The 25,939-nt window shown below is 28.6% G+C and overlaps 2 protein-coding genes across 2 annotated transcripts in view; one reads left to right on the top strand and one right to left on the bottom strand.

The window, feature by feature from the left end:
* The window catches only part of LOC111417634 (Semaphorin 2a), a 384,677-nt gene that overhangs the window by 262,415 nt on the left and 96,323 nt on the right, over positions 1-25,939 (bottom strand). The gene's annotated exons all lie outside the window — the stretch shown is intronic.
* Positions 2,205-3,485, top strand: LOC111413263 (uncharacterized). The gene is made up of 2 exons (XM_023044167.2): positions 2,205-2,440; positions 2,497-3,485. Exons 1-2 carry the CDS (start codon positions 2,345-2,347, stop codon positions 3,460-3,462), a joined length of 1,062 nt encoding a protein of 353 aa, XP_022899935.2. The 5' UTR covers positions 2,205-2,344; the 3' UTR covers positions 3,463-3,485.

Here is a 25,939-nt window from a genome sequence, read left to right on the forward strand (position 1 = left end):
AAACCTAATTTATATTGATTAATTTTTCAATTATTTTATAATTTAACCCCAATTCTGTTATATACCACTTTAAACAAGAGATTTCAAAGAATGATTTGGTATAAAAATTATTTCTTAATTCCAATAAATAAAGTAGTTACGATTTTTTAAAGTTTATCATTGCTGGAAGTATCCTAATGTATTTACACAAAAATTGTAATAACTTTTTTCTCAGTTATTTTGTAATTCAACGCATAATCTGTTACATACCATCTTGTAGAAGAGACTTCAAACTTTAACTTGGTATAAAAATCATTTCTTAACTCCAATAAATAAACTTGATAACAATTTCCAAAGTTTGTCATTGTTGGAAATATTTTAACCTATTTACACTTAATTTACACCAACATTATGAAATCCTGTAGATCGCATTTATAGGAATTGAGAAATGGTTTATGGTGCAAATTAAACTTTAAAGTATCCTTTTTAATTTGATATATGACCCATTTTTAAGATCGCATAAATACATGAGTTACAAATTTTTTAAATATATATTGATTTTTGTTTGAAATACAAATTATAATATCTGAATATATGAAACTAAGAAATGATTTCTACATCAAATTAAAGCATGAAATTTCCTCTTTAATTTCATATAAGAAGCTTTTCTTAGTTAGTTTTAATCAAGTAGATACACATTTTCTTAAATTACTCTTAAACATCTATTAATCAAGAAATATTAATTTATAATAATTTTTTTTTCAACTATTTTGTAATTAAACACATAATCTGTTATATACCATTTTAAAGATGAGACTTCAAACTTTCATTTGGTATAAAAATCATTTCTTAATTCCAATAAATAAAATAATTACGATCTTTTAAAGTTTGTCATTGCTGGAAATGTCCTAACCTATTTAAACATAATTTATATTGATTATTTTCTCAATTATTTTTTAATTCAACCCCAATTCTGTTATATACCATTTTAAAGAAGAGATTTCAAAGAATGATTTGGTATAAAAATCGTTTCTTAATTCCAATAAATAAAGTATTTACGATTTTTTAAAGTTTATCATTGCTGGAAGTATCCTAATGTATTTACACAAAATTTGTAATAAGATTTATCTCAGTTATTTTGTAATTCAACGCATAACCTGTTATATACCATCTTGTAGAAGAGACTTTAAACTTTAATTTGTTATAAAAATCATTTCTTAATTCCAACAAATAAAATAATTACGATATTTTAAAGTTTGTCATTGCTGCAAGTGTCATAACCTATTTAAACATAATTTATATTGATTATTTTCTCAATTATTTTTTAATTCAATCCCAATTCTGTTATAAACCATTTTAAAGAGGAGATTTCAAAGAATGATTTGACATAAAAATCGTTTCTTAATTCCAATAAATAAAGTAGTTACGATTTTTTAAAGTTTATCATTACTGGAAGTATCCTAATGTATTTACACAAAATTTGTAATAACTTTTATCTCAGTTATTTTGTAATTCAACGCATAATCTGTTATATATCATCTTATAGAAGAGACTTCAAACTTTAATTTGGTATAAAAATCATTTCTTAATTCCAAATAATAAAATAATTACGATATTTTAAAGTTTGTCATTCCTGGAAATGTCCTAACCTGTTTAAACATAATTTGTATTGATTATTTTCTCAATTATTTTATAATTCAACCCCAATCATGTTATATATCATTTTAAAGAAGAGGTTTCAAAGAATGATTTGGTATAAATATCGTTTGTTAATTCCAATAAATAAAGTAGTTACGATTTTTTAAAGTTTATCATTGCTGGAAGAATCCTAATGTATTTACACAAAATTTGTAATAACTTTTATCTCAGTTATTTTGTAATTCAACGCATAATCTGTTATATACCATCTTGTAGAAGAGCCTTTCATTTGGTATAAAAATCATTTCTTAGTTTCAATAAATAAACTAGATACGATTCTTTAAAGTTTATCATTGCTGGAAATATCCTAACGTATTTACACATAATTTGTAATATCTTTTTTCTCGATTATTTTATAATTCAACTCATAACTTTTTATAAATCATTTGAAAGAAGAGACTTCAAGCTTTAATTTGGTATAAAAATCATTTCTTAATTCCCATAAATAAGCTAAATATAAGTTTTTGAAATTTTGGAGTTTTCCAATAAAAAAAGTCAAACCCATCTAGATTATTTGGAGAATTTTTGTTGTCATTATTTCTAAAAAAAATGAACTAGACGTTTTTAAATTCCGTCTCAAAACGTGTCAAAAATTAATAGTGATGTAATTTTTTTTAATCCAAAAACATTTCTAAATTTTATTGTACGAAAAACCATCTTTTCCAATATGAATCGGAGTTTAACGAGCGGGATAACGAATGTGATCAAAATTTTTCATAGAATCCTACCTAATAACAACCAAATCAGGATTACTAACGAAGTGGTCAGTTCTTTTATCCAATAATTTATTGATTTTACATCTAATTCTCTTTCGTTTAGATTCCTGAGTATATACCAAAACGCACAAATAACTATTTTCTATTTAGTTCAAAACCAAGTTATAACTCTTCATTAAGAGATGAAACCAATAAGAATAAAGATGAAAACGATGATGAAGATGAAGAAAATTTCAATTCTGAATTAGCTGCGGTCATTGATGTTGATTTATTAAACGTAGATCGTAAAACTGATTCAGAAAAACCTTCCAAAGTAGAAGAAAAAAAGATTGATCTTATACATTTATACTGGATGAAAAAATTTTACGCTTCAACTGAGTTGATTAAAGAATCTTGTATTCCACTGTTTTATAAAAACCTTATAGTAAAAGCCCTCGATAAATGTTTAAAGAAAATTGAGGATAAAAATCGCAAAAATCTTGTAAAAGGAAATTTTGGAACCAAAGACACCAAAAAAGTAGTTCCATACAAAAGAATTAAAAGATCAAAATTAAAGGAATTAAAAAAGTTAAAATACGATGATTATTTCAAAAAAATATTATCGTTCGATTTCGTTTTTTTGATGTTAATGATAAAACAACCCTCCTTTAAGAAGGTCGATTACCAATTAGAGCCGTTAAGAAATAATTGTTTAACCATAATAGATCATTTATCGACATTTCTTCGTTATTATTACAATCAATCCAAGTTAATATCATATTCTTATCATAAATCTGATAAAATCGTGCGAATCGATCAACTGCGTGCAGTAAATTTCATTTACGATCCAATTCAATGTAATCAAATATTCTACGCTGGAATTAAAATCAATGAAGACTCCATAAAATCAATTCAAGAATTCTTCAGTCACAATTTCTTGAAGGATGTCGAAATTTACGGAATGGTTATGAACTTTATTGAGAATTTATCGAAATTTTCTTTGGATAACATAAATATTGATTATATTTTATTTCCAATATTTATTTTATTAACTGTTTTTAACATAATTTGGATTCTATATCAACAATAAAACTGTGATGTTTTACCTGTAAATGTTTTAATTCATTCAATTGGATAAATAAAATTGTCAGTGAAGAAATACAAATTTTCAATAACTCGCATCTTCCTTATTTATTTTAATTAAGAAATAATTTTTATTCCAAATTAAAGTTTAACGTTTCTTCTTTAATATGGTGTATAATAGATTATGTGTTGAATTATAAAATAATTGAGAAAAAAATTAATACAAATTAAGTGTAAATAGGTTGAGATATTTCCAACAATGACAAACTTTGAAAAGTGTTATCTAGTTTATTTATTGGAATTAAGAAATGATTTTTATACCAAGTTAAAGTTTAAAGTCTCTTCTACAAGATGGTGTAAAACAGATTATGCGTTGAATTACAAAATAACTGAGATAAAAGTTATTATAAATTTTGTGTAAATACATTAGGATATTTCCAGCAATGATAAACTTTAAAAAATCGTAACTACTTTATTTATTGGAGTTAAGAAACGATTTTTATACCAAATCATTCTTTGAAATCTCTTCTTTAAAGTGGTATTTAACAGAATTGGGGTTGAATTAAAAAATAATTGAGAAAATAATCAATATAAATTATGTTTAAATAGGTTAGGACATTTCCAGCAATGACAAACTTTAAAATATCGTAATTATTTTATTTGTTGGAATTAAGAAATGATTTTTATATCAAATTAAAGTTTGAAGTCTCTTCTACAAGATGATATATAACAGATTATGCGTTAAATTACAAAATAACTGAGAAAACGGTTATTATAAATTTTGTGTAGATACAATAGGATATTTCCCGCAATGATAAACTTTAAAATATCGTAACTACTTTATTTATTGGAATTAAGAAACGATTTTTATACCAAATCATTCTTTGAAATCTCTTCTTTAAAATGTTATATAACAGAATTGGAGTTAAATTACAAAATAATTGAGAAAATAATCAATATAAATTATGTTTAAATAGGTTAGGACATTTCCAGCAATGACAAACTTTAAAATATCGTAATTATTTTATTTGTTGGAATTAAGAAATGATTTTTATATCAAATTAAAGTTTGAAGTCTCTTCTACAAGATGATATATAACAGATTATGCGCTAAATTACAAAATAACTGAGAAAAACGTTATCATAAATTTTGTGTAAATACATTAGGATATTTCCAGCAATGATAAACTTTAAAAAATCGTAACTACTTTATTTATTGGAATTAAGAAACGATTTTTATACGAGAAGTCTTTCTGCATGTAACGTAAACGAATCAGTTGATGGTTTGTCTAATGTACGTAATGTACCCTATACTATGTGCCACAATAGCTACTTAAGATGGTAACACATTCCTATACGAAACAATAGATACATCTGGTAGCCCCCATACAAGTGATTACTTAACAAAAATTGCTTATGGAATAATTTCATCTTGTAAAGCGAAATATAATTGTAATAAAACGTCATTTGTGTGGGATATGCTGCGAATATGACAAGTATGAGAAGTCATAGATCAGAAGCTTTAGTGGTTCTGCTATAACTTATTGATGCTCAGCTCAGTTTCTAAATTTGCTTTGCAAAGACCTTGAAGTAACTAAAGTCAAAGAGTATGTGATCCAAATTGTGAAATATTTTAGAAAGAATCACCTGGCTAGATCTAAGCATATAGCTTGTATACACTGATGGAACAGTTTTAAACGATTTGAGGTGGAACAGTATGGTGGATTGTCTGCAAATACATGTAAGTTAATGGGAAAAACAGTTGGTGCAGAAGCAATGGGCTCAGCATCAACCCAAACAAAATCGAAATAGCCCCTTTCATTCCAAGAAGGAAGCTACAATTGAGAGCACTCTCCATTGAAAGCAGAACTATTAACCTCAAAACAGAAGTTAAATACCTAGGGGTAATAATAGACAGTAAATTAAACTGGAACTCCCACATAGACAAGGTGAGGAATTTTATGACTCAAACCACGAATGGCTCATTGGGCTTACATAGCAATAATTAGATCCATGGTCGCCCATGCCTCACTAGTTTGGTGGCCAAAAACAAATCATAAGACAGCACAACAGCTGACACAAATCCAGCGGCTAGCATGCTTAATATAACGGGTGCAATGAGAGCTTGTCCGACGACTGCTCTTAAAGCCCTACTCGGTCTCACACCAGTTCATTTATATATACAAAAAGAGGCAGCTTTAAGTGCAATATCACTGAAAACAGGTTCATCACTCAAGTTGATGCAGGGTAAAGTCAAAGGACACCTCGAAATCCTCAAGGACCCATGTTTAAATTCCTTGATTGAAATTAAAACGGACCTTATACCGACAGAATACAATTCAGATCAGCCCTCTTACTTCAATATCTCGGGGATTTCACAAATTGCAAAAAAAGCGCTTCTCTATATGATGCTGTAGAAGTGTGGAAGGAATTAGGAAGTTCATTTGACGAAAAATTGGAATTATCCCTGTCTCAAATATAAGTTTATCAGAAATTTTACAACCAGGCACTTACGCCTTACCATTTACGCTAATACTGGATTACTACGACTAATAGTTAAGCTAGAGACGAAAATACAACCATTTTCTACAAGAAAGTTATATCCATTGCTATCTTCTAACTTTAAAATAATTTTTATATGTTGTTTGTTCTTCAGCTTCAATAGAGAGGGGTCTTCACAACATTTGTGCTGGTCCACTCCAATGTATGCAACAAATGAGGAGTGGCAAAAGCCTGAAAATTAGTATTTTTATACAGAGTCATGGCATAATTTTAATCACAAATATTAGAGTTAAAATGATGATGAAAAAAAATTTTTGGTCTAAATCCATAAATGGCCAAGGTATGGGTTTTCAATGTTATGAAATTTTTAAACATTTTCTTAAATATTTTCAATATGGTTTGTCTTGAAAAGGCAAAATTTGGCAAGCAGTGCAATGTTATATAAGAAATCGTTTAAGATCACTATTCGAAATATCGAACCACGGGATTAAAGCTATACAGGTTGGTCACAACGGTTATTTCTTTAAAACATATTTATTATGCCATAAACCCTTAAATTTTCCAACTGGTTCTAAAAACGCATTTCATTCTAAAAATATTTTCACTCTTAGACATTTTTGATTAGACGCATCGTTTTCGAGATATTTGCAAAAAGATACAACCTCGATTTTGTAATGTTATCATTAATCGTAGATGGAAACAAATCATAAGTAAAGACAACCTGATAGAAAAACATTTCTAAATATCGAAAGACATTTACGTAAGACAGGAAATTTAAGAGAGAAGTATGTAAATAAGGGGAATCTGAGATCAGCTCGTATACCCCAACTAGAAGAAAACATTCTAGATTTTGTGGCAGATTGTGGTACTGCTAGTACTGTTGATAGCAACAGTTTAGACAAGAATTTAAAATTGCTGATCATCTGTTGCAAATACAGTGTTGCCAATCTATGATGAAAAAGTGTACTATGGATGCTGCGTGTTTAGAAAAATGACTTTTTATTGATGACCTTTTAATTTGACGCATTGCTTTACTGCTTTCCTTACAATGGACACCCACGATTAATGACAATATTGCATGGACGAGGTTGCATCTTTTTGTAAATAACTCTAAAACGATGCGTCTAATGAAACATTTCTAAGAGTGAGAATAATTTTAAAATGAAATAGACTTTTAGAATCAGTTGGTAATTTGAAAGGTTTACCACAAAATAATAAAGTTTTAAGGAAATAACCTTTGTAGACACCTGTACAGCATTGATCCCGTGTTTGCATACTTTCAAAAGTGATTTTAAACCATCTCTCTTGATAACTCATGATTTTAAAATGGAAGCGTTATGGTAACCGACTTGACTACCTTACTTTTTCAATTCTAAGGAATCGTGTAAAGTATCTAATCCATCACAATTACATGGAGTATGTTAGAAGAGCTGAAAGCAATATCCAATCTGACCCAAAGGTGTTTTGGGCTTTTGCTAAGTGTAAGAAGCGTGCGGATGTCATTCCTTCTACGATGTCCTGGAATGGAACTGTTGTTGGCGATGGTGTCGGAGTATGCTCATCGTTCGCTGATTTGTTTTCTTCGGTTTTTGTTGATGCTGCTCCAATCCAGGAGAATGTAGATTGTGTAGATTGCAGTTTGACAGAATTGAGGTTGAGGTGTCAGGGTTACAGACAGTATTGGTACTGATGGTATTCTATCAATTATAATCAAGGAATGCTCACACTCTCTGTCCCTTCCTGTAACTATTTTATTTAATGCTTCATTAATAATGGGTGTCTTTCCTTCATTGTGGAAGCGGGCTTTTGTTCTTCCCATTTTTAAATCAGCTGACTGTGGTGTTATATCTGATTACCGCTCCATATCTATTTTGCTAGCATTTGGGAAAGTCTTTGAGAAAGTAGTTTATGCACGTCTATTCTATGCCCTTAAGTCTAAAATCAATTGTAGACAACATGGTTTTTTTGCTAGTCGCTCGGTTGAGAGTAACTTGCTTGAATATACCCAGTATATCTTATCTTCTCTGGATGATTCTTGTCAAGTTGATTCAGTTTATACGGATTTTAGTAAAGCTTTCGACCGGGTGGATCACAACTTACTTCTGTTTAAACTAATGATGTTTGGTGTTCAGGGAGAAATTTTGCAATGGCTTGCTTCCTATGTGAAGGAGAGATGCCAGATTGTTTCGGTTAATGGTTTTTCTTTTCTAATCCTGTGTCGGTTCCTTATGCTGTTCCACAGGGTAGCCATCTGGGCCCTTTACTGTTTAATATGTATGTTAACGACATATTTGACGTCGTTAATTATGCCCAATGTTTAATGTATGCTGACGATTTAAAACTCTTTCTGCGCATCTCCTCACCTCAATTGTTCTAGACTGCTATCTGACTTAAACAATCTATATGTTTTTTGCTTAAATAATCGCCTTTCATTAAACTTATCAAAGTGGAATATTATTTCCTTCTCTAAGAGGATGAACACAATCCACTACAATTATAGCGTCGCTGGTGAGAGGTTGCAACGTGTTTCATTTATTAGAGATTTGGGTGGTACATAAGATTATAAATTATTATTTGATAAACATATTGATACTGTTGTCTCCAAAGCCTGGCGTATGTTAGGATTTATTATGAGATCCACCGTAGCTTTTTCTAACATTGATGCAATTAGAAATCTCTATTTTGCCTATGTCTACAACACACTTAACTTTTGCAGCGTCGTTTGGAATCCTCAATATCTCTCGCGTAAATCTAGAATTGAACGTATTCAATCTGAATTCCTCAAATACATTTGTTTTAAATTTTCCGTTCAATACATTGATTACGAATCAACTTGCACTTCTTTTCGTATGTTTACGTATTTTATGGATATGTTATATTTTTAGAAACTTTTGAACAAGTGTGATTCTCCAATGCTTGTTAGTTCTATATGTATTCATGTTCCTCCCGGATTACTTCGCTTTGACTTTCTATTTATGACACCAATGCCTGTTCAAACTCTCCTTTATTGAAAATGGCAAGATCAGCAAATCGTGTTAACATAGATCTGTTTCAGCATTCTTTCTATGCATTTAAAAAACTACTCTTTGCTGCAGTTGGTGTGTTGCCTCGAGCGTTCATTTGATATTTGATTTATGGTATATTTATATCACCTAGACTTAGTTTAGTTTTTTCCTTTTGATTCACTTTTGTACCATTAATATTAATAAAATTCATTATTATTATTGTGAACTGTAATTTTATGTACACATGAGATAAATAAAATAAATAAAAATAAACATTGCATTGTTTGCCAAATTTTATTCTTCTAAGACAAATCATAATAATAATAAAATATATAAGAAAATGTTTAAGAATTTTTTAACTTTGAAGGTTCATATCTTAAGCATTTATGGGTTTAGTCCAAAAATTTTTAAACGAATCGTCATAATTTTAACTCTAATATTTGCGATTAAAATTATGCCACGACTTACATAAACAACCTGTTTTCTTTTTGTTTTTATTTAGGTATACATTGTTTTTGTTTGTCTTAGTTTTTAGTTGCCAATTTTTCTTTTGATTTAAATTATTGATTATTGATTTTTTTAAATCAAGTAATTATTTAAATCGGACGAAGCCTGTATGTAAGTAAGTTATATCGATTATATTTTATTTCCAGTATTTATTTTATTAACTATTTTTATCATTATATGAATCTATATTAATAATAAAACTGTATTGTATAACTGTAAATGTTTTAATTTATTCAATTAATTGGATAATTTAATATTAACGATGATTACGCTTCGATACACGCATATTTCTATAGGTCATTGACGAATTTGTATTTGATTTTTTCTCTCTCATTAAACCGCCAAATATTTATGATCGATACGCACTAAATTTAATAATCGGAGTTATTTTAATAATTACAGTTATTATATAATTTATATAATTCATTTATTAATGTTTTGGCTGATATATGTGATAAAGTTGTTAGGATTGGTTTTAATTGAAAAACTTTGATTACGTTTCGTAAAATGAACGGATCAAAGGATCGGCCGTATAATCGGCTGTCATTTCCATTGGGAAATCTCTTTCTCCCCGAGCTCACCCAGCTTTTAAATTTCGTCCAAACTCCGGAAACTTTTTTTTTTATAAAAACTCTCAAACTCTATGATGAACCCCCTAAAAAAAGATACTAAAATTGGTTATTATCTGCATATTATCACCGGGTTTTTTTGTTTTCTTTTTTTTTTTTTGTTGAAATTAAATTTTCTTTTTACCAGAAATAGGACTTTTTCTTTTACCCTTGTCAATAAAAAAGATTTACAAGATCCATATGGATTTGTGGGTTTTATTTAGGGATTGTCGTTTCATTTCCGGTTTTCTTATAGGGTTTAAAGGGATCTAGTTAACTAAAGAAAACTGTTTTTTCGACGAAATTTATATTTTAATGTGCTAAAACAACATAAATTTTCAATAAAAATTATTGTGTATCGAAACGCGACGATCGCTAATGAAATAATTATTATTCAATTAATATTCATTAGCGCTAAATCGATGAAAAACAAACACATGGGAAAACTTCATAATTATTACCCTGCCAGTTTCCTAATTGAAAATTATTACTTCACTTCTCCGCTTCATTTTATTGTATTTATTCAATTTCATCACAAAATAATAAAAACATCAATTAGTATTGAAAACACGATTTATTTATAAAATCGTGTCTCCTAAATAATTTGATAAATTCGATTGGGTTTCTATGATTTGATAAAGAAACGATTATCGATTAATTAAAAAATAAAAATTTGAAATAACTTAATTAGTAATTATTTATGGTTAATGAAACGGGATAATCTTAAAAAAATTCTATCTTGCAAATTGATTAATAAATCTTAGTGGGGGTTGCACTATTTGATTAAGAACACATAACAAATTCAAGAAAAAAATAGCAAGTTGGAATACCTTTGTTAGATTTGATGAAAGAAAGTCTGAAAGGTAACTTTAATTATTTACGCAAAAACGGTGATAATGGAAAGATTATATCTCCTAAAATAATTTAATAATTTCGATCTGGTTTTTACGATTTGATTCAAGAATGATTAAGGATTAATGCAAAAGATAAAAAATTTATATATCTTAATTAGTTTATTAGAAAAAAACTTAAAGTTCGATATCACATATCAGAACTAGCGGAATAAACTTTAAGAAGTCGTAACTAGTTTAGTTGTTAGAATTAAGAAATGATTTGTACACCAAATTATACTTTGAAATCTCTTCTTTAAAATGATATATAAAAAGGTATGAGTTGAATTATAAAATAATTGAAAAAAAAAATTATTACAAATTATGTGTAAATAGGTTAAGATATTTCCAACAATGACAAATTTTAAAAAGTGTTATCTAGTTTATTTATTGGAATTAAGAAATGATTTTTATACCAAATTAAAGTCTGAAGTTTCTTCTTTAAGATGGTGTATAACAGATTATGCGTTAAATTACAAAATAACTGAAATAAAAGCTATTACAAATTTTGTGTAAATACATTAGGATATTTCCAGCAATGATAAACTTTAAAAAATCGTAACTACTTTATTTATTGCAATTAAGATACGATTTTTATACTAAATCACACTTTGAAATCTCTTTTTTAAAATGGTATATAACAGAATTGGGGTTGAATTATAAAATAATTAAGAAAATAATCAATATAAATTATGTTTAAATGGGTTAAGACATTTCCAGCAATGACAAACTTTAAAATATCGTAATTATTTTATTTATTGGAATTAAGAAATGATTTTTATACCAAATTAAAGTTTAAAGTCTCTTCTACAAGATGGCATATAACAGATTATGCGTTGAATTACAAAATAACTGAGAAAACGTTATTACTAATTTTGTATAAATACATTAGGATACTTCCAGCAATGATAAACTTTAAAAAATCATAACTACTTTATTTATTGCAATTAAGAAACGATTTTTATACCAAATCATTCTTTGAAATCTCTTCTTTAGAATGGTATATAACAGAATTGGGGTTGAATTATAAAATAATTAAGAAAATAATCAATATAAATTATGTTTAAATAAGGTAAGACATTTCCAGCAATGACAAACTTTAAAATATCGTAATTATTTTATTTATTGGAATTATGAAATGATTTTTATACCAAATTAAAGTCTGAAGTTTCTTCTTTAAGATGGTATATAACAGATTATGCGTTAAATTACAAAATAACTGAGAAAAAAGTTATTACAAATTTTGTGTAAATACATTAAGATATTTCCAGCAATGATAAACTTTAAAAAATCGTAACTACTTTATTTATTGGAATTAAGAAACGATTTTTATACCAAATCATTCTTTGAAATCTGTTTTTTAAAATGGTATATAACGCAATTTGGGTTGAATTACAAAATAATTAAGAAAATAATCAATACAAATTATGTTTAAATAGGTTAGGATATTTCCAGCAATGACAAACTTTAAAATATCGTAATTATTTTATTTATTGGAATTAATAAATGATTTTTATACCAAATTAAAGTCTGAAGTTTCTTCTTTAAGACGGTATATAACAGATTATGCGTTAAATTACAAAATAACTGAGAAAAAAGTTATTACAAATTTTGTGTAAATATATTAGGATACTTCCAGCAATGATAAACTTTAAAAAATCGTAACTACTTTATTTATTGGAATTAAGAAACGATTTTTATACCAAATCATTCTTTAAAATCTCTTCTTTAAAATGCTATATAACAGAATTGGGGTTGAGTTATAAAATAATTGAGAAAATAATCAATATAAATTATGTTTAAATAGGTTAGGACATTTTCAGCAATGACAAACTTTAAAATATCCAAACTATTTTATTTATTGGAATTAAGAAATGATTTTTATACCAAATTAAAGTTTGAAATATCTACTTTAAGGCTATGTATAATACATTATAGGTTGGATCATGAAATATCTCCGAAAAAATTGAATGTAAAAAGAGATGTAGGAAATAAAGCAATTGCGTTTAAAAAAATCACAGCATTTTCAATTATCGTAATGGAACCATAACAATTTCGGTAATTATTTCGAAAAGTATGCAGATTCTAGTGGAGAATGTTAAATTGTTGTCAAAGTTGTGATAAAAATGTTCTGGGTGATCAAATCAAAACGTATCGAAATCTACTAAAAATGAAGGGTTTGGTTATAAATATTTAAAACTTTATTAAAAATAGAATCGAATTAATGATATGGTTTGTAAAATCCAAATAAAAATGCGCAATCATTATTAAAATAGAAATAGAGAAGCTACAAGTAATTAAAAATAATGATAAATGATAAAGAAAAAAAGTTTTAACGTTAAATAATTTAATATAACGAAAATATAAACTTAAAATTTTCATTACACATACTAATAAACTCAATAATTAAATTTAACATTGGTTTAGTAGCTTATTGTTTGGTTTATTTTCAATACAAAATCGATAAAATCGACTAATTAATTTATTTAACAAAATAGGTAACATTATATATCCTATTGTATTCTGGTTATGATTATTAGTTCGTTGTTGATGGTGCTGCAGTTTATAATCGAATATATTTCGGCGGTTTATAATATATAAATAGTTCATCAATACTTTATTTATTAACTTTATGATAGTTTTTCGAATTATTAACGTTTGAATAGTTAATTTATACACGAACGATTATTATTGTTATTATTATCATGCGAAATGAAAAATCGAACACACTATATATCATCCTTTCATTTCGGACGTTGATTACGAAAGCATCACGAGCTTTCCCAATTATTAAATACACACGAGAGGCTAGGTATTATTGAAATTGTCGATACTTTGTAATTAAATTTACACTGTCATCGCGCGATACTCATCACGAATTTATTAGTGTTAATTAGACAAGAACGAAAAAAACTCCAATAAATCATTCATTTATTGATAAGCAATATCAAATTAAATTCAGTTACACAACTTAATTAGTTTTTTTTTTTAATTTGTGAATTAGGGTTAAAATTGAGGTTGTTTAAAAGCACCTTAAAACGAACACAAATTCTTATCTGGTTTGTTAATAAAAACGGTTTCCCGAGCGCTAGTTTGTGAAACGTAATAAAGTTTTAACTGCGACGTAAAAGAGGAAACTCCGTTGGTTAAACGTCGACAAGTAACGAATTTAATGAAGGAAACGTTTATTTCTTAACATTCTCAGTTTTATGGTTAATTAATATAATTAAGGTGTAATTGAAAATTAAAAAAATTGTAAAAAATAATAATTTGTTTCTTAATTGTTTAAAATTTGATTAAAAGTGGTTTGAAATTCGAGAAAGTTTCGTTAATTGATAACCGATAAATTGGCCAACTTCCAAAAAAGAAACTTTACGGGAAAGTTTCTTCCCGGGGTGCATCAATATTTCAACCCGCAAGAACTTATAATGAACCCCAAGAAATATCTTCGTTTTCATCCTTTTTAAGAGAAATCAAGGTAAATCGTCCAAACGAATCTATTTGTAATAATTAACCCTAAACATGTGGATGTTTAAAAATGTTTTTCTCAAAAACTAAAAGACATTTTAAAAAACGGAGTTTTCCACTAAAAAGATCACACTTTTCTTCATATAACGTGAAAACGCTAAATTGATTTTCAAAAGGAATTGATTTTTAATGAATTTATGAAAACTATCAATCAATTTGTTAACTCTGAAATGTGAATAACTTTAAACATTTTTTTCTGAAGAACTAAAAGATATTTTCAAAAACGGAGTTTTCCGCTAAAAAGGTCACACTTTTCTTCATAAAAAGTGAAAACGCTAAATTGATTTTCAAAAGGAATTGATTTTTAATGAATTTTTGAAAACTATAGAATCAATTTGTTAACTCTAAAATGTGAATAATTTTAAACATTTTTTTCTAAAGAACTAAACGATATTTTCAAAAACGGAGTTTTCCGCTAAAAAGGTCACACTTTTCTTCATAAAAAGTGAAAACGCTAATTTGATTTTCAAAAGGAATTGAATTTTTAATGAATTTTTGAAAACTATCGAATCAATTTGTTAACTCTAAAATGTGAATAACTTTAAAAAATTTTGTCTAAAGAACTAAAAGATATTTTCAAAAACGGAGTTTTCCGCTAAAAAGGTCACACTTTTCTTCATATAACGTGAAAATGCTAAATTGATTCACAAAAGGAATTGATTTTTAATGAATTTTTGAAAACTATCAATCAATTTGTTAACTCTGAAATGTGAATAACTTTAAACATTTTTTTCTAAAGAACTACAAGATATTTTCAAAAACGGAGTTTTCCGCTAAAAAGGTCACACTTTTCTTCATAAAAAGTGAAAACGCTAAGATGATTTTCAAAAGGAATAGATTTTTAAGGAACTTTGGAAAACTATCGAATTAATTTGTTAACTCTAAAATGTGAATAACTTTAAACATTTTTTTCTAAAGAACTAAAAGATATTTTCAAAAACGAAGTTTTCCACTAAAAAGGTCACACTTTTCTTCATAAAAAGTGAAAACGCTAAGATGATTTTCGAAAGGAATAGGTTTTTAAGGAACTTTGGAAAACTATCGAATCAACTTACTAACTCAAAAACGTGATGACCTTCAAACATTTTTTTCTCAACAACTAAAACGTATTTTCAAAAATGGAATTTTTCATAAAAAGTGAAAATACTAAATGGATTTTCAAAGAAATTTGTTATCGAATCAATTTATTAGCCTTAAAATGTAACTACAATATAAGGTTAAAGTAAAAATTTTTCTTTAAAGCTGTTGGAAATTAAAAACTGTAACTTTTTGAGGTAACAAACGAACCTTTGAGATTAGGTTGTACCAAATTTAAAGTTTCCTGGATGAAAGAGCCAATTTTGTTATCTGAGATGAAGTAACCAACCTGCATGTTGAAAACAGTTACGAAACCTAAACAGCAACAAAAAAAAAAGACAATGATTTGAGGATAGGTTTAGGCAGATTGGAGTTGAACTGCTAAAGTATAATATGGATGTTGTGGCACTGCAGGAAATTAGGTGGAAATGTCAGTAGATAAGAAGAATTTTTCAGGATAAGGCATCAGATAACGCAGGTCATCATGGAAAGGGTTTCTATGACTCCAGTAAGGTTTGAAGGTCAGTGATTTACTTCAACCTAGTAAATAGAGAATAAGTCTCATTCTGCTAAAGAGAAGATTCAATAATTTAGCTATCATAAGTATATATGCATTCATACAAGAAAGTGATAACGAAGAAAAGGCCGTTTTCTATGATAAACTGGAGAAGGTATACTGTAATGCGAGGATATTCTTCCTGCATAATGAAACAAACCCAAACGGAATAAGACTGAGCCAAATGACTAACGCCATGGCAATGAACATAAACTGAGACTTCCAAAGAAGAGTACGTGGAAAATCCCAGAAACAACCAGGACGAATCAAATTAATCATGTTCTCATGACAAATAGAGGCACCTCATGGATAATAAATGTGCGAAAATGCAGAGGGGCAAACTGTGGCAAAGAATATCGGCTATGGCTGCAAAACTGCGTGTAAAGCAGAATGAAATGGAATACAGACGCACTGAGAACTGGTGTGAGACTTTGTCAGCACTGATGTTTAATTTTGCCTTGCACTCTGCTATATTAGTGGCCTTAAAAACAGAGGCTATATAATAAAAAAATCATTTAAAATATGCACATTCGCAGATGATGTACTGGTAATGGCCAGAAATTACGGTCAAAGCAAGGTCTACCCACAAAATGAACAGAGAGGAAAACCTGAAAAATATAACTTCGAGAATCTTCAGACATTCAAATATCTATCTAGTCGTAATTTTTAATAGTGACAAAAACATACTAACGTCAAGGGACATATCTAGGGAAGCCAAACTGAAAATGTGTAAGATTCTAGTTAGACCAGTTGTTATTTATTGAGAATTTATGGAAATTCCTGCACTCTGGAATTTGGTAGAAACGAACAAAAATGCCCTTCGTGTCTTTGAAAGAAAAATACTCCAGGACTTAATAGGAGACAAAGACGTGATATTGTTTATCAAATCGCAAAGACTCAGGTGGGTTGGACATATTGTAAGAATGAGCAAACAAAGAGCAATGAGTATAATCTTCAAGACCAACTCAATGAAAATATTTGGCACAATTTAGATTTATCAATTTTTTTCGGTATATTTAAAAATTAATAAGAAATTGATTTCATCAGATATCCTTATTAAATTTTAGGTTTGTATAGAAGAAAATGTTGCTTTTTTAATAAAAATGTCCGTTTTTGAAAATATCTCTTAGATATAGAGACACAAATTTTCTTTCCCTCATCCTCTCAACCGGGCTGCCCTAGACTTTTTTAGGAGAAAATTTCTTTTTAGGCTTAATTATTTCCCAGCTTGATTTCGCGGAATACTCTTTCTACCCATTCTTGAAATTCCACTTGACCACATATTTCAGTTTAGCTTCATTACTTGTGTTGTACGTTTAGTAATTTCTATTAGTGCGTTTTGTTATGAACGCTATGAGTGCTGTTCCGAAAATACGTCCTCTAAAGAACCTTACCGAAGCGGAGATGTTGATGCTACTGGATAATGATGATACAGAATTCGACGATTTTCTGCAAGAAGAAGACAGTGACGAGGAAACTGATCATGGGTCAGTTGATGAATACGAGCATGATGAAATTTCTGGTGCTAGTTTAGATGAAATTGATGGCGCAGCGAAAGATACGCATGTAGCTAAAGATGACACTGAATGAACCGTAAAGCTACTGACTTCTACGAACGATGGAGTGCTGGCAACCCTTTGAAACGAAGAACATTTGTTCCAAAAATAATAATGAAATATTGGCCTATATTGGACTTTTACTTAGTTTACTACTTACTTTACTTGGTGCTCTCAAAAGTAGTAAGAAATCTGTCGACATGTTATGGTGTACCGATCCTGCCTACCGTAGAGCAATCATTTCAGATACTATGTCTCGTAATCGTTACCACGAACTCACGCGATTTCTTCATTTTGATAATTTTGAAACTAGATAAGAAGAGAAAACGATAAACTGGCTGTGACTAGAGAGATATTTGATATATTTGTTGCAAAATGTAAAATTAGCTGTAATCCAGATGCCCATATATCCGTAGATGAAAGACTTGTTCCGTATAGAGGTAAAGCCCGATTCCGTGTGTCTGACTGCGATTCTGCGTACATAATCAATATGCAAGTATATCTGGGTAAAGCTATGCTTTACCTTAGGTAAAGTTATCTGACTAAGCAACCAGAAAAGAACCACAGAGAGACAGTCGTACTAGACTTATGTCAGTAATCCACTTACCAGTAGGACATGGAATAACTACTGATATTTTTTTCACCAGTCTGCAATTATCGGATAAACATAGGAAAAATAAAGCGTTTATACCAAACGAATTGCTTCGTAGACCTATAAGATGAAGATTGCAAGCCTGAAATTATATTGTCTTACAACAAAACCAAAGGAGCTGTTGATGTAGGTGATCAGCTTGCTCAACAATATTCAACATAAAGGAAGACCAACAGATGGCCCATGGCCCTATTTATTATATTATAGATATAGCTTCAATATAGTACCAATGCATTCAAGGTATATAAAGAGGATGATAAAGATGCACGAAGAAACGTGCAACAAGTCGTTACAACAACAAATTTATACAACGTCAATTAAAAGAGCTTATGATACCAGTTGTACCAGAAGCACAAAGTAACCAACCCACTATAAACACAACAGCAACTACAACAAATGTACAAGACAGTTGTTATCTTTGCTATAGAAAACGTAACAGAAAGACAACGCAACACTGTATTCTGTGCAAAAAGTTTGTTTGTGACGTAAATTTAGGGTTATCATAAGGACCACCTTTTTCCAAACAAAACTTTTCCTTTACAAAACTACCCAATGCCTGTGCTATTGTGTAAGCTATAGCTAAGTTTACACATGCATACATTACTAGCGCCTGTAAGAAGTCAGTTTAGTGGTGCCAATTAGCTGGCACCAGAAGTTGTTTCCACATACACGTGATAATTATGTACTGGCACAGTAATAAAAATGGCGTCATGTGCAAATCTGCCCCTTGGAACTCCACATGATATTAACAAAAAAAAAACGAGAACATACATAGCTGTGGGGTTCGATCGTGGATTGCACGTAAAAAGTTACCTAGTACTTTACTTACAATTAGAGAACTATGTCATACACATCAAATATACACATTATTATGTCATAATTATGCACATCGTCTGATGCTCCACTTCTGCACGACTTTAAAACCTTGTATTCACTTGGCATTGCATATAGGGGAGAGTAGCCTAGGATGGACAATAAAATAGGATATAAAACGTACAGTTCCATTACATACAGTTAATGCATGACATATGATGCACCGGATCATGTGTGCATCTTTTTCTTCCTCACACACAAAACAAAACTATGTTGTCTTAGTTTGTCTCTTTTGTATTTTTGTTCCAAATGTTGTTCGTTTTTTTTTTGTTTTGCTGTAGTTTTAAAAGATTTTTCTTGCTTGTTATTAATGTAGTTTTTTGGGCAATTGCTCTAGCTCGAGAAGATGATGGTCCTGGCATTGGATTCAGTTTTGGAGGCGGTGACATTTCACGAAGAACGTTCTCCAAATTTTCGATTGTTCTAGTTTGACATACATCAACAGGTTCAGTGGTTGGTTTAGGTTGCAAAATATTTGATGGTGTAAATTGGCTATCTTGAAAGACATGCTAAATACCAAAGGCTCGGAAAGCTTTCTCGGCAGTTGCAACTGTAGCTGCTTCATTCAGCAATTTACAAATCTACATTTGGCGTATTTTGTCCTCTTTACATTGATCAAGAAATGTTTCTGGTGTCTGAGTAATAGTATATCACAGGAGGTATAAGTGAGGAAACCATGATTTTTCATTAACGCGTATGTCGGGCTTTATAGAAGTGAAATACTTAATTAATTTTCCACGTGTGCTCCCCTGTGCTTCCACCTTTAAACAAAGAGTTGTTCCTTTAAAGGTTTTATATCTAGCTAACAGTGGTTGAAAAAAATTTTCACTTACTCGTTTCTATGAAAGTCAGCAGAGTGAATGTAAATAACAACTTTCAACACTCGTATCCAAGTTAGAAACTAACAATTTCGAAGGTAGGATTGAACAAAATAAATTTGTAATGAGCCAAAGAAAGCAACGTCTAAAGGTTGCAAACTATGAGTAGTGTGTCCAGGCAACTAATAATATTATTCCGTTATCTCGAGTGAAACAACATGCATTCAAATTTCTGCTATTTGTGGTATGTCCATCTAGTAATAAAAGTGCCTTCTTGTTATTGCTACAATTGACGTGATGTTCAAAATGTTGAGCAACATAAGTTGTCTATATTAAGAATACATTAACTTTATAGTTTTCAAGTTACGATGGTGGTCTAATCAAGGCAATGGTCCAATTTCGGCTACTCTCGTATTTTTGCCTTTGCCGAGTTTTCCTCAAAATTGGGAACTGTTTTCGGCATAATCTCAACTATCCTTCTTAAGGCTTCATTTCTTGCAGTTCGATCATAATTTTCAGGAATTTTATGATTCCACAAATCGATAAAGTTTAAAAAAGCACTGAAAGGTTCATTTTTGACTTAAAAAAGTGATTTTGCTATTATATTGAAGCCAAATTCTTCTTCTTTAAATTAATTTATTTATTATAAATAAATTTGAAATATTTTAAAAATTTCAGACCTCTGCTATTATGGAGGTTTGAATTTATAATAATTATTAATAAATTAATTAGAATAGTGGCTTTGGCATTATATTGAAGCCGAATTCCTCTTTTTTAAATATCTGTAAAGAAATTAATGTATTTATTATAAAAAAATTTAAGATATCTTAAAAAATCCAGAACTCTGCTATTATTGTGGTTTCGTAACAAATCGGTAAAGTTGAAAAAACCACCGATTTGTTAATTTTTATGTTAGAAAAGTGATTTTGATACTATATTGAAGCCAAATTCTTCTTTTTTAAATATCTGTAAAGAAAATAATTTATTTATTATAAAAAAATTTAAGATATTTTAAAGAATCCAGAACTCTGTCATGATTGAGGTTTGGTAACAAATCGATAAAGTTCAAAAATTCACTAAATGGTTAATTTTTAAGTTAGAAAGGTGATTGTGGTATTATATTGAAGCCAAATTCTTCTTCTTTTAATATGTGCAAAGAAATTAATTTATTTATTATAAAAAAAATCCAGTTATTTTCAAAAATCCAAAACTCTGTTATTAAGGTTTGGTAACAAATCGATAAAGTTCAATAAATCACTGTAAGCTTAATTTTTAAGTTAGAAAAGTGATTTTGGTATTATATTGAAGCCAGGTTCATCTTTTTTTGATATCTATAAAGAAATAAATTTATTTATTATAAAAAAAAATTGAGATATTTTAAATTATCCAGAACTCTGTCATTATTGAGGTTTGGTAACAAATCGATAAAGATCAAAAAGTCACTGAATGGTTAATTTTTCAGTTAGAAAAGTGATTGTGGTATTATATTGAAGCCAAATTCTTCTTCTTTTAATATGTGTAAAGAAATTAATTTATTTGTTCCACAAAAATTTGAGATATTTTAAAAAATCCAAAACTCTGTTATTAAGGTTTGGTAACAAATCTATAAAGTTCAATAAATCACTCTGTAAGCTTAATTTTTAAGTTAGAAAAGTAATTTTGGTATTTTATTGAAGTCAGGTTCATCTTTTTTTGATATCTATACAGAAATTAATTTATTTATTATAAAAAAATTTGAGATATTTTAAATTATCCAGAACTCTGCCATTATTGAGGTTTGAACACGGGTATTCTTTCTCAAACTTGTTAAATGTTTCTATTTGATATTTTTGCTAATTAAAGTTTTTGCTCCATAGCGTTGGTCTTTCTAGATGTCAATAACAGTTCCTTGCAATAACAAATAATTGCTATTTTAATTTGTTTTAGGCCTTCTAAAGCACCCCATCTGGTAGTTATCGTAAGAAAAATAGGTTCTTATCATTCTTTTTTGACAAAATTATAAAAAATTCCAATTTTAAAAGGATTTTTATGAAACGTTCGAAATAAATACAAAAAAATCTTCTCTTTCTAACGAAAGAACCCATTTTATTAAATTCCTTTTAGATGTTGAGATAACATTTGAACTCAATAATAAATTTTGTAGGAATGTTTTTAAAAATTAATAAAAAATAATTGTAAATGCTACCTTTTTAATAAAAAAACCCTTTTTGTGATGTAAAAAAGTTGGGATTTACACAAATTCATATAGACACACTTCCGGATTAATACCAGTTATAATTTCCCCTTTAAACCGTACCTATTAATCACAGTATTATTTAATTAATCGCGCACCACAACGTATCCTGCGCTTGTAAACGTTTATACGCTTGCAATTCGGTTCCTATTTCATAGTAATTTGGCGTGAATTGCGTTTGTGGTTTAAATTGAATCGTCGGTTGCACGCGCGTTTTTCGTTATTAGGTCCTAAACGCGAACGAAAACTGGGTGTGTGTGTTATTTATTTTAATTTATCCTTCCCCATCCCAAAATATTGTGTGTTTGTGGCAGAACTGAATTTCACGTCGAAACGATTTTATTTATTAAAATTTTTAGCGCCAACGTTTTGCCGAGACCAGCCAAAATGTATACAATGTTATAAACGGTAAAACCGCGTTGTTTTGCGGTAATTCGAATATACTCGGACATAGTTATTAAAGTTTATAATGTAAATTCGGAGCCGATATTAATAAATAAATGAATTTTTTACCCGATATGCTTTAACGATTATTGAAATGTATGGGTGGTTATTATTATTATTATTATTAACTGTTATTCTCGTTTTAAACAAAAAGCTGAATTGACACTTTTAATATTACTTTATTTTATGGATGGGTAATTACTTCAATTAATATTTAAAAAAATGATTTTTGCTTGAAAATAAAATTGTAGAAACTAAAAGTGATTGAATGATTAAGCGTTATCTTTTAGCTATTAGTTATCCTCCTCTTATTGGAAAACAAACTTTTTCCCCCATACAGACTGAAAGATAAGGTTCCAGATATGTTAGCAATAAGAAAATAGAATCTTTCGTACAAAGGAACAACCTTCGCTACAACCATAAATATTCTTATCTGTCCTAATGCCGAGAGAAAGAAAAAGAGTGCGACTATCGAAGACTCCCTCTCTCTACTACTACCATTCTTCGCCCTCGTGTCCTTCCTTTGAAACGTTCCCGGGTCGCAACACTCCTAAACTTCTGCACGGGAACGTCTAATAAATCCTCCACGGACCAAAGATATCGGGACAGCTGCTAGATAGAAACTCTCAGGCGTGTGAGAAACGTAGGACTTTTCAGAAAAAAAAATAGTTTAGTTGAAACGTTATCTAGACTCGTTTTTCCTATATATACATAAAACAAGACGTTTCTATGAAAATAACAACAAGTTTATCCATCGAATAATTCAAAAAGAAAAGTTTTCTTCTAAATTGAGGACTAACTTTGCAATTTTTATGAGATCACTTCTCTATTCTGACTTCTTTGGACAGTTTATCTTAGTTTCTCGTATTCGCAAAGGATGAAGACGAAGATGTTGCAAGATTTCAAGGGTTCATTATAAGTTCGTAACGTAGAAATATTGATGCACACCGAGAAGAAACTTTCCTGGAAAGTTAACAAATTGGTTCGATAGTTTTCAAAAATTCATTAAGAATCAATTTCTTTCGTAAAAATCGTAACAACATTTTCACTTCTTATAAAGAAAAGTATCTATTTGTTTAGGAGAAAAGCAACATTGTCTTTTAAGATTTAATAAGGATATCTGATGAAATCAATTTCAAAAATTTTCGTTAAGTTCCAACATTAATACCTCAAAAATGAAGAGGCATTTTGAAAAGCGGAAAATACTTTATTATATTTGTTATGAACGTTTCATAAAAATTCTTTAAAAATTGGATTTTTTTGTAAAAATCGATAAATTGATATCTTAAAAAATAAGAAAAACTTGGTGACTTAACAAATTTGTATCTCTAAATCTAATTGATATTTTCAATAACGGACATTTTTATTAAAAAGGCAACATTTTCTTTTATGTATATCTAAAATTTAATAAGGACATCTGAAGAAATCAATTTTTTATTCATTTTTAAAGATACCAAAAAAAAATGATAATTCTAAATTGTGCCAAAAATTTTCATTGAGTTTAAACATTAATATTTCAAAAATGAAGTAATATTTTGAAAAGCTGTTTCTTTCGTTAGAAAGACGATACTTTTTAGTATTTATTTCGATTGTTTCATAAAAATTGCTTTAAAATTGGATTTGTTATGATTTTTTGAAAAAAAGAACGATAAATTGTTACGTTGTAAAGTAAGAAAAACTTGGTGACTTAAAAAAACTTATATCTCTAAATCTAAAAGATATTTTCAAAAACGGGAATTTTCATTAAAAAGGCAACATTTTCTTCTCTGTATATCTAAAATTTAATACGAATATCTGAAGAAATCAAAATAAAAAATTGATAATTCTAAATTGAGCCAAAAATTTTAATTGAGTCAAACATTAATATCTCAAAAACGAAATTAAATTTTAAAAAACGGTTTCTTTCGTTAAAAAGGCGATACTTTTTAATATTTATTTCGAACGTTTTATAAAAATCTCTTTGAAATTGGATTTTTTATGATTTTCTGAAAAAAAAATCGACTTAAAAAAAAATTATATCTCTAAATCTAAGATATGTTTCCAAAAAAGGGGTTTTCCATTAAAAATTCACTCTTTTCCTTATAAATAGTCGAAAACTTTACAACACTTTTCCATCAATACGATTTTTTATGAATTTTTGAAAGTGTATCGAATTAAATTGTTGACCATAAAATTTAATCAAGTTCAAACATCTTTTTCTCAAGATCTAAATGATATTTTCAAAAATGGGTTTTTTGTTTAAAAAGATCACACTTTTCTTTATAAATAGTGAAAAAGCAATAACAATTTTCCGCGACTTCGATTTTTAATGAATTTTTGAAAAAGTATCGAATCAAAGTGTTTACCTTTAAATTTGATTAAGTTTAAACATCTTTATCTGAAGAGCAAATAGATGTTTTCGAAAATGGGGTTTTCTTTTAAAAAGATCACACTTTTCTTTATAAATAGGGGAAACGCAATAACAATTTTCCACGACTTCGATTTTTATTGAATGTATCAAAAAGTATCCGATTAAATTGTTTATCTTTAAATTTGATTAAGTTTAAACATCTTTATCTCAAGAGCAAATAGATATTTTCGAAAAAGGGTTTTCCATTAAAAAGATCACACTTTCCTTTATAAATAGTGAAAACGCATTAACAATTTTCCACGACTTCGCTTTTTAATGAATTTTTCAAAAAGTATCGAATTAAATTGTTTACCTTTAAATTGGATTAGGTTTAAATATCTTTATCTCAAGAGCAAATTGATATTTTCAAAAAAGGGTTTTTGTATTATAAAGAGCACACTTTTCTTTATAAATAGTGAAAAAGCAATAACAATTTTCCGCTAGCTCGATTTTTAATGAATTTTTGAAAAAGTATCGAATTAAATTGTTTACCCTAAAATTTGGTTAGTTTCAAATATCTTTATCTCAAGAACTAAAAGATATTTTCAAAAATGGGGTTTTCCATTACAAAGATCACAGTTTTCTTTATAAATAGTGAAAAAGCAATAACAATTTTCCGCGACTTCGATGTTTAATAAATTTTTCAAAAAGTATCGAATTAAATTGTTTACCCTAAAATTTGGTTAAGTTCAAATATCTTTATCTCAAGAGCAAATTGATATTTTCAAAAAAGGGTTTTTGTATTATAAAGAGCACACTTTTCTTTATAAATAGTGAAAAAGCAATAACAATTTTCCGCTAGCTCGATTTTTAATGAATTTTTGAAAAAGTATCGAATTAAATTGTT

This window comes from Onthophagus taurus, chromosome 3 (assembly GCF_036711975.1).
Source record: "Onthophagus taurus isolate NC chromosome 3, IU_Otau_3.0, whole genome shotgun sequence".
Taxonomy (NCBI): domain Eukaryota; kingdom Metazoa; phylum Arthropoda; class Insecta; order Coleoptera; family Scarabaeidae; genus Onthophagus; species Onthophagus taurus.

Coding starts and splice junctions, on each gene's coding strand:
- LOC111413263 (XM_023044167.2), top strand. CDS start 2,345: ATGAATCGGAGTTTAACGAGCGGGATAACGAATGTGATCAAAATTTTT. Junction 2,441..2,496: donor TCAGGATTACTAACGAAGTG/GTCAGTTCTTTT, acceptor TCTTTCGTTTAG/ATTCCTGAGTATATACCAAA.